The following is a 10,947-nucleotide window of genomic DNA, read 5'->3' on the forward strand; positions in this document are numbered from 1 at the left end:
TGTTTATATGTGAGATATTGTCATTTCTGGCAGCAGCCTATTCAAAATGATATCCTTCTGTTCACAAAATGTCCCATGTAGCTTACTTGCTTAAAAGATCATGTATCAGCTTCATTTTTTTTACTGTTTTGTGTCCAGTTTTATGGTTTCAGTCATGATATCATCTTTTCCAAAACAAAGATTATGATTGGTTCTCAGATTGATAGTCCAACCCATTCTGGAGGATTTGCTGTGAGGACAAAAGCTTTTTCATGGAATCCACACACAAGCACATTCATAGAAAGGAAGTGTGGTGAAAAGTTTCTTTCTGCTAAACAGGTTATTGAAGGTGGCGGGGAGGTTTGATTCTTAACTCAAAGCTATACTAACTGAACTGTGAAGCAGGAGCTACAAATTCTGGGTTACTACTGAAAACTCATCCACCTTGGGCAAATATGTTGGACTTTCCTGGCTACTTTAGAATTTCTTCAGAGCAGTACCATCCCTGAATTGACAAGTACTCTTTTACATCAGGTAGTTAGCATTTGAATCATTTGAATTGCTAGAACATCAGATATTTTTTTCTGTCTCCTGCTGTATTGTTGTTGTTGAAGTCTTCCTGTTCAAGTTTAGATTTTTAAACTGTGGACGGTGCAATTTAAATGTTAGTCAGTATAGTATTTGTAGTATACTACTATTTGTAGTAGCAATAGTGTAAGAAAGTAAAAGTGCTGTAATACTTAGGGTGTGAGATTGCCCTATTAATTTCCTATATTCAAATGAGATGACATGGCCATATTTCCTGCATTTCAAGGATTTTCAAGGATTTCAAGGATTATAGTCAGGTGCATTTTCTATCCAAGTCTTTTCTGTGAGAATAATCGTTGTGCCCTTTCATGTGTTTTTGCTCACATCTTTCACACAGAGAGCAGTCACTTCTGGTAGAACAGGTTTGATTATTCTTAATCTAAACTGCATTAAGTTTCATGGTCAGGGCAGAAAAGGGTGCTGTTTCTGTCTAACAGTGATTTTAACTTCTGTTTTTGGAAAGTGAATACTTTTTCTGTTTAGTTTCTCTAGTGATACTAAAACAATTGCATTCAATTTGACTTTTCTAGGATGCTTGTTCTTTCCATATTTTAATAAATTATCTGTAATGATTAATTAAGAATCCTTATACAAGCACTCTATTAGAGGCTATAATTGTTGATGGTCCTGACATTATAAAACCTGGATAGAAACTGTTGAGAGGTGTTTAATGTTCTGAAACTCTTTCTATGGGGGTGTAACAATGATTTTGACATATACTACTCATCGGATATTTCCTGTACAAACACACTGTTTGCGTTTCATTTGCCTCTGCTTAAAGTATGTACTTTACTTGCTTAAAAACCATTTGAGCACATTGCATTTTGTATTTTACAGGGTATTTGAAATAGTGAACAGAGTATTTTAAAGGTGTTTCTAAAGCAGGGACTATTTCCAAAACATCACAAGAATTTGCTATGAGGCATTCATTGACATATGCTGCAGTAATTGACATGGGTAAGAGAGTGTGTCGCCTTTCCCTCTCTGAGGCTCCTGGCCACAGATAGCTGTGGCATCAATCAGGGATTGAACTCACAATCTGCTGAGTCATCTGTCCCTTTGAGTATTTCGTGGCGATATCGCTAAGACATTTCTTCTAAGCACTGTTTATTTGAAAGGTCTTAAGAATGTGTTTGATATTTTATTCAAATACAACAATAATAGGTGTTTTCTTTAAATGTTCTTTAAATAATTGACATGATATTTTTACATCTTATCCTCTATTTCTTTTATTTCAAAGAAAGAAAGAAAATTTTAAAGAACACACCTATTATTAAGTTTTCTGGCAGACAGTGGCTGGAGTGCATATGCTGTCAAGGCAACAATGCCTTTAGTGCAAATACCAAAAGCCATACTTTTGGTTTCTCATCATGACAGTTCAGTTGCAGGTGCATGTGTATGTGTAATGACTTTTACTTTTAGCCTCCATACCTCAAATGTCCTGCATGCTTTTGAATATAAATATGAAAAGCATATTAATAGGTTTAAACTATTGCTTCCAGTCTGCCGTCAGTGATAAATGCAGAAGGGGTGTGGATGTGAAACACGGATTTGTTCATTTTTATTGCCTGTCTTGTTAGTTTGTCCACACCTGGAATGAAGCAGTCATATATTCCTGTCATTTTTATAAAATGGAAAAAAACAACAATCACAAGAACAGAAACTATTATATGTTAGACTATAACAATGTTTTAATAAGAACCTTTTAGTGATTTGTGATAATCATTTTATAGTGGTAGAAAACATGAAAATCCTTAAAGCTTATCAAGCTGACTTTATTTACTCAAATGTATTAATGAATTAGCATGCAATAAACATTTTTTAAGTAATCATCTTAAAACATCCTAAACAACACACTGAAACAGTTAATAAGGGGAAGATATCTCATGCTTCACTTAAAATTTAAATGATTTTAGAAAGAAGACAGCAAATTCTAAGTATAAAGTAATCTTTTGGCCTTAAGCATCAAGTTGGTGTCAGATATTTCTCACAAAATCTCATCGATCCAAAGTCAAGTCAGTTTTTTGGACTTGAAATCCTAAGTTTTTTTCTAGTACATTAAAGCCATCTGCCTGGTCATTTTAATCAGTTAAGAGTCAAGAGGCTTTTTACTGTCAACACACTGAATGGAACAACTGTAAAAATCTAAAGTAAACAAACTTAGTGCCACACCTTTTTTGAATGTGGACGACTCTTTTAATTTTATTCAGTTACACCACACCTCAGTGTGTCAACACTGTCGGCACTCTTTACATTACACACCATTATAAGCCATTATATACCATTATACCATTATAAGCACTCTAAACCAGTCAAGCTTTCTTACACTCTATCCACAATTGATTTGAATCTCTGTGGATGACCAAGAATGTACCAAAAAACCTCTCAACCAACAAAGAGCAAAAAGAAAAAATGTAGAACAAAAATGCACACATGTTAACACACAGGAAAAAAGCTTTTAAAAATACAAAAAATAGCTACACAAAGACTATATGTGTTGTTACTTGCTAATTTTTCAGGAGGAGTTTTTGTAATGTTTACTAAGTCTCAATCCTGCAACCTATCTGTCACTTCAGTAAAACCTCCCGTCAGATTTCACACCATCCCACTCCCCTATCTTGATAGCAAGCAGCACCCTTTGAGGCAAGCTGATAGTATCACAGGCTGTTTATATTACATTAAGCAGATTTTATGGAATCATTGAAGCAAAAAGGAAATGGCGTTTAAAGGAAGACTAAAAGCTACTAAAAAGCTCATTTTTGCCTTCCAAAAAAAAAGATGCTAGTGCAGGAAGCTTACTGAAAGGAGTAATATGTGCTTAACTTACATTGCACAGGCAGTGGTAGCTCAGTGGTTAAGGTATGAAACTTGTAATCAGAAAGTTGTCAGTTCAAACCTCACCACTGCCAGGTTAACCTTCAATTTCTTGAGTTGTACTCAGTCATAATTATCAGTTCGTTTGAATAAACGTATCAGCAAAATGTACATGTTTCTTCTGCTGGTATTTCTTGGCAGTGGAGCCAACATTAAGGGTTCAGATGAGATTATTTACTAGGTGGACACCAAGCAACTTGGTGCTTGTAACAATTTCTACAGAAGAGCAGTTGATGTGCATTGCTGCACAGTTGTTGGTCAGTGGACTGAGCACACATCTCTCAGTGTGATAGTGCTGGAGACTCTGCTCCCAATCTGAACTGACTGGGGTGGGGTCTCGCAGTTCTAAAGTCCGGGATCCAGTTACAGAGGAGATCAGTCTCAGCTTTTCAGTCAGATGCTGAGGAATGAAGTCTATGAACAGCATTCATACTTTTTTGTCCAGATTGGTAAGGGCCAGGTGAAGGAGCAGCATTTGCATCGGCTGTTGAACGGTTAGGACGATTTGCAAACTGTAGACGGTCCAACTGAGGGGGGCAGCTGGTCCAGCATCCTTCCGTGGGTCCAGCAGCCTTCTGTGGGTTGACTCTGAATGATTTTCTTCCATCAGCCATGGTCATGCACAGTACCTGATCATTGGGGTTAGGGGTGGCCCTTCTTGCTGTGATGTTGTTCAGTTCTTGAAACCAGCCCTAGAAAGCATTCAATGCACCTAAAAGGGAGGTGTCACTGTCACAGAGAGGAGATGTTGCCCTGGAATTGGGGATAGACTGAATGCCCAGAAACATGTGTCTTGTGTCATGAGAGTTCTCCAAGTGTCCATAGGTTCTCAAAGCACGTGTATGCTTCACATTCCTGATAGCCTGAGATACTTTGGCCTAGCAAACAGGCCACTTTGTCAGCTGCTCGGAAGGCAGCATACAACTTCTGCAGCACACGCACCTAAGCAGTCATTCATGGCTTTCTGTTGTGTTTACATGTTTATATGTTTACACGCATAACTATACTAATAGAAAACCAGTACAACAGCGTAAACTTGGTATTGTGTAAAATACGTGCTGAAGAAAGAACACAGAAATTAACTTTTCTGGACACTCTGATTAACTGCTCTTTGCTAATTTAGACCCTGTAATAGCTGTTGACTGACTTCATGATTTTAAACAATACATTTGCTATTATCACAAAAAACCTAACTGACTATATTGAGTCTTTTTACACATAAATACCTTGCCTTCTGTTTGAAACCTGTAATTCAATGAGTCATTACGTTACTGTATTTTTTGATACTTTAACAGCTGTGTTACTGTTGATGACATTTCTTAGCTATAATGAATTTACATTTACGGCATTTAGCTGACGCTTTTATCCAAAGCAACTTACAATTATGACTGAGTACAACTTGAGCAATCGAGGGTTAAGGGTCTTGCTCAGGGGCCCAACAATGGCAACGCTTGAACCAGCAACCATCTAATTACAAGCCAAGATTCCAAAATATACTTAAAGTCCTAGCAAGTAAATTAAAGATTGAAATTAATAAAGGTATCCAACTTGAGTCACACATGTTTCTAATTTTGTTAGGTCTAATGGTGTAACTAGTATATTATGGGTCCTGATGCAACACAATACCCCCCCCCCCCAAAAAAAACCCCAAAAAAACCAAAAAAAAACCAGACCTTGGTGTTGTCAAAGCAAACGTACGTTGACATATTAACCAGAATGTTATATGTTACAATAGACTTTCAATGACAAAGGCTATGACAAATGATAAAACATTTCACTGCCAGTTATACCATGTGTGACTGTGTACGTGACAAATAAACTTTGAACTTTGATATATGTAAATGTATTAGCAAACTAGAAACAAGATCCAGATCACAGTGGATGTGAGTGGGGGCTGCTTTGTCATCTCTTTCATTCAGAAGAATAATCGTATACTCATATTACTACTACTACTAATAGAATCATAATAATACTATATATATCTAATGTTATTATAATACCATTATAGACAGTGAACCAGGTGTTTTCTTGTCAATCAGGGAAAGAAAAGTATGAAAGTGATGAAAAGCAGTCTGCACTTCCACCCACTGTGATCTGGATCTTTTATATATGCAGTTCCAGAAAAAAATAAGAGACCACTCCAGTTTTTTCTTAAATCAGCATCTCCACATGTACATCAGCCGTTCCATTCAAGTGTTTTTGAATTCCTTCACAGACACACCTCATTCTACTTAATGAGATGCTGAACAGGTGATCACCTTAAAGTCCTATTCTAACGAGGAACAGTATAAGAACCACTGCTGGTGTCATCACTGTTCTCTTGTTATAGAACCAGCTGGATGGGAAAAGCAGTGCCAGGACTACCCAAAAAGTAAATGTAGTCAAAATACAGCTAAAGACCATGCCAAAAGAGTTGAGAAGAAAGGTTCTTAATAAGGAAAAGAAGGGTTCAGTTGTAGCTTTACTGGCAGATGGATACAGTGAGCGTCAGATTGCTTCTATCTTGAAAATTTCAAAAACTACGGTTCATAAGAACAAGGTCAAGCAACAAAGACATGGGATAACAACAGCTACAAACTGGCAGAGGTCGAGAAAGACTCTCTACCGACCATGATGATCACCACCTCATTCGAATGTCACTTAACAACCGTAAGATGACGTCAAGTGACCTACAAAAAGAACGGCATGCAGCAGCTGGGGTGAACTGCACAGTGAGGACGGTTCTAAACAGGCTTCTGGAGGCAGAGCTGAAGTCGTGCATAACTAGAAAAAAGCCTTTCATCAAAGAAAAGCAAAAAAGAACCAGACTGAAGTTTGCGAAAGACCATAAGGATTGGACCATAGAGGACTGGAGTAAAGTCATCTTCTTTGATGGGTGCAATTTTCAGCTTTGTCCAACACCTGGTCGTGTAATGGTTAGACGGAGACCTGGAGAGGCCTACAAGCCAGAGTGTCTTGCACCCACTGTGAAATTTGGTGCCAGATCGGTGATGATCTGGGGGTGTTTCAGCAAGGCTGGAATCTGGCAGATTTGTCTTTGTGAAGGACACATGAATCAAGCCACTTACAAAACTGTGCTGGAAGAAAATTTGCTTCTTTCTGGTCTGACAATGTTCCCCAACTCTAATGATTGGTTTATTCAACAGGATAATGCTCTATGTCACACAGCCAGGTCAATCAAAGTGTGGATGAGGGGACTACCAGATCCAGACCCTATCATGGCCAGCCCAATCTCTAGATCTGAACTCCACTGAAAACCTCTGGAATGTGATCAAGAGGAAGATGGATGGTCACAAGCCATCAAACAAAGCCAAGCTCCTGCAATTTCTGTGACAGAAGTGGGCTAAAGTTACCCAACAGCAATGTGAAAGACTGGTGGAAAGCATGCCAAGATGCACGAAAAGCTGTGATTAAAAATCAGGGTTATTCCAACAAATACTGAGTTCTTGACTCATCCTGAGTTGAAATATTAGTACTGTGTTGTTTATAAATGAATATGAGCTTGTTTTCTTTGCATTATTTCTGGTCTGAAATTTCTGTAACTGTTTTGTTATTTTGACCATTAGACATTTTCATAAAAAACATGCTCTAAAATACAATATTTGATCTGGAATTTGGAAGTTTTAAGTTTTTCGTTTGGTAGTTTATAGAATAAAACAAAACCGCACAATCTGGTCAAACACATAGCCATCAATTGTAAAACTAAAGAAACTGGACATTTTGTAGCGGTCTCTTATTTGTTCTGGAGCTGTATATAAAACAAGGTTGTCTCTAACGTTTTCATTAACAATGTCAACATTGTTTGTTTCAGGAACATTATTGTGCTGCCTTCAAATAAGCAACTGCTAGCCAGCATCTGTAGCATATTACTATTAGTATGATAGTAACATTAAGTAATACAAATATTTAGTAAATATAACAGTGTGATAATACAAACGGTGACTAATTGCATATTTGTTGATGCTTTGCCATAAAAACATTCACCAGACAAGTGAGCTACAGCAGTCCACTCAACATGCAACTTTTTCGCTAAGGAGAGTGGAGATATTTTACTTTTCAAAATAAAACCAGCTTCAGCTTAATCTAAAAGTGGTGGATCAAGTGCTCAAGTCCAAATTTTCACTTTTTCGATGAACAGAACAGCCAATCGAAGGCTCTGTTATCTTCTGAAGTAAGCATCAAGTTTAGGAAGTTTGTTTAACTCAACCAACCGATCACATTTCTGTTTTTTGTTTTTTTGTTACTTTTAAACTCGGCTTTTGTGTTTGAATTTTTGAATGTACTTATCATCTTTACAGCTACCACTAGTAAACCACAAAATACATTAAAATGCCAAAGCCAGCTACAATGTTAAAGGGCCTCTATCATGTAAAACTGAATTTTCTTCATATGTAAATATTGTTAAAGGTTCACAACACCATTCACTTTCTCTGTCCATACACTAACCAGTAAAAACATCCTGTTTTGAAATAACCATTTCTCTATTGTCACAAGGACACACTCATTTTCATACCTCTACCTTTTTGGCCTACAGCATTTACCTCTGAGTGCTTTTTGAGGCACAATACAAGGCAGCCAACCAGAACAGAGCTAATTTATCTTATATCTAAAAGGTGCAATAACAGAAACAGCCTGTTTAATCCTAAGGGATAAAGAGAGGTTGGAAAGAGAGGTTGGCTGGGAAAAAATGAATTCTGACTGTTGGAATATAAAGCCACACAAATGTTGTAAGTGGACACAAAGGAAAAATATTTTAAAAAATATAGGATATGAGCCTTTAACTTAAATGTACCTATTTGGATGCTACTGGCCAAATAAGAATTTTACCATGCAACAGGTATAATTTTGATAAATAGTTTGATATATTTTGATGGAATTACTTTCATTTTTTAGAATTTTAGAGTTAAAAATAATTAATATATTATGTTTCAAAGATCACAAGTTACAATTTTAAAAACCACTTTTCTGTTGGTCTACCATCCATGAGACACATTATGAATAAGAGGAGTGTGAATTAAAGTCAGGACATGTCCCTGGTGAGGGATAATTCTAAGTTAAACTATCCATATGCCTAAAATTAGGAGCCCAGATGAGATTGGTTAAGACCGGTTGTTGCTGGGTACCCCTCACCCCTATCTCCATTCAGATCCCAAGTAACAAAAATATGTTCATTTCACTCCGAGTGACTCTACTTAAATCTTCACCTCTGGTGTTAGATAAATACAGTTGAGTAAAGAGTGAAATGTAATGAACTATAAGATGAAAGTCTGAAAAATTGACAATGATCAATCAAGATCACATGAACATGAAAATACTTGACTACTAACAGTATCTAAGTACAGTTGTAGAGTTATTTGTGATAATAAGCATACTAAATGTTCACATGCACAGAAAATGAAGGGTTATTACAGGATCATGTGATTGTAACAGTTCTTATTTGTGTTTCTGCCATGACTAACTTTTGATTTCTTTTCTATTGTGAGGCTTCCCAGAATCAGGTTTGAGTGACACAGAAAACATGTCACAACACCAGCACAAGTCAGCCACCCAAAGGGTGACTCTGGTGATCTTCTTCACCTGTGTCACAATGGTTCTGTACAGTTTCTCTACACCGTATCTCCAGGCCAGCCCACGGAGGTAAGCCATGTTCTTAAACAAGCAAGTGTCAAAAAAGTATAAATGTAAATACTTGAAATTAAATGGTATGTTAATAATCAGTCTTTATGTTTGTTACAAAGACCAATTTTCTCAATGCATTGACAGTATATACTAAGTGGTGAAGGGACGTTATAGCTCTGTGAATGATCTATGTTAATCATCTGCAGACTTCCAAGAGCTGTTCCATGTACACATCAAACAATCCCTATACAAAAGAGGGAATTTCCCCATGCTTCCAAAGGCCCAAGGGAAGTGAAAAGTTGCAAGCCAAAAGTGGACCTGATGTTCCTAAAGACGCACAAGACAGCCAGCAGCACCATCCTAAACATCCTCCTCCGCTTTGGGCAGCGGAATCATCTGAAGTTTGCTCTCCCCAACAGTCGCAATGATTTCTTCTACCCATCTCGTTTTGTTCGCACGCAGGTGAAGGATTATGTCCCAGGCGTGTGCTACAATATAATTTGCAACCACATGCGTTTCAACGCGGAAGAGGTGGAGGCGCTTCTTCCAAACGACGCGTTCTTCTTCACAATCCTCAGAGAGCCAGCGATGGTGTTCGAGTCGTCGTTCCACTACTTCAAGAAGCTTGTGCCCCTAACATGGATGATTCGTGGAGAGGACAAACTGACAGTGTTTCTGAGCGACCCCAACCGCTACTTCACCACAGATGGATTCAACGCATTCTACCTAAAGAACGTACAGTTTTTTGACCTTGGGTATGACAATAATTTAAACCCGGAAGACCCGATAGTGGAGCAGGCCATCCATGCGATTTCGGATCGCTTCCAGTTAATTTTAATTGCAGAATATTTTGAGGAATCTCTCATCCTGCTGAAAGACGCCCTCTGCTGGGAGACAGACGATCTGCTGTTTTTTAAATTGAACGCTCGCAGGAGCACCAGCGTGGCCCAGCTCACGCCTGAGCTGAGAGCCAAGGCCCACGAGTGGAATAGTGTAGACTGGAAGCTCTATCGTCACTTCAATGCCACCTTCTGGGCCAGAGTGGACACCTACGGCAGGAAGCGGATGGAAAGGGACGTGAAAGAACTGCGTAGAAGGAACATGGAGATGTCCACCATCTGTATTGACGGCGGGATGGCAGTGGAGGAGCGAGACATAAGGGATGAAAGCATGAAGCCCTGGCAGCCTGTGGGAGAAAACTCTATTTTAGGATACAATCTGAGGACCAACATTGACCAGCAGTACAGCGAGCTCTGCCGTAAAATGCTCATGCCTGAGATACAGTACTTAACAGAACTTGGAGTCAATCTGTGGCTCACCCAATTGTGGAGCTGGTTCAAATATTTTTTAGCATTATAAGAAACATATTTTGAAAAACATATTTGAATGAACTATTTTCTTTCTTTTTAAATTATGTTTAATTATGTAATTACTAGAATTTATAGAAATTCTGAAATGGAACAGAATATGCACTGTTTAGATTGCAACTCTGTATGTGTGTGTGTGTGTGTGTGTGTGAGTGAGTGAGGGTGCATTTCATGACTAAATGGTGTCAGTACACCTGATAGATATATAATAAAATATTGTAAATATTATCTCACAGTAATTGAAATTGCCTGTGTTGTTCATCTTAAAAACCATTATGGATTTCTAAGTCTGAATAGCAACTAAATCACTGATCTTTTTTTTTTTTTTTTTTTACTGAGCATTACATATTTGTATAACATTGTTATCATATATACAACTAGATTATTATTAAATATAATAAATCATTAGTAATTTAGAATTAGGTTTCAAAATATTTGAATTATCCCAAACACAGAAAAGAAGCAAGGACCACAAGTGATTAGATATTTTTAATCATAAGTTTTTTTTGTATTAAACTAC

General features: G+C 37.5%; 1 protein-coding gene across 1 annotated transcript; it reads left to right on the top strand.

Moving 5' to 3' along the window:
* The first annotated feature begins 499 nt into the window (after positions 1-499).
* Positions 500-10,419, top strand: gal3st1b (galactose-3-O-sulfotransferase 1b). The gene is made up of 3 exons (XM_027003521.2): positions 500-513; positions 8,925-9,078; positions 9,267-10,419. Exons 2-3 carry the CDS (start codon positions 8,960-8,962, stop codon positions 10,417-10,419), a joined length of 1,272 nt encoding a protein of 423 aa, XP_026859322.2. The 5' UTR covers positions 500-513; positions 8,925-8,959.
* The last annotated feature ends 528 nt before the right edge of the window (positions 10,420-10,947 follow it).

Source organism: Electrophorus electricus, chromosome 17 (genome assembly GCF_013358815.1).
Source record: "Electrophorus electricus isolate fEleEle1 chromosome 17, fEleEle1.pri, whole genome shotgun sequence".
NCBI classification, from domain to species: Eukaryota; Metazoa; Chordata; class Actinopteri; order Gymnotiformes; family Gymnotidae; genus Electrophorus; species Electrophorus electricus.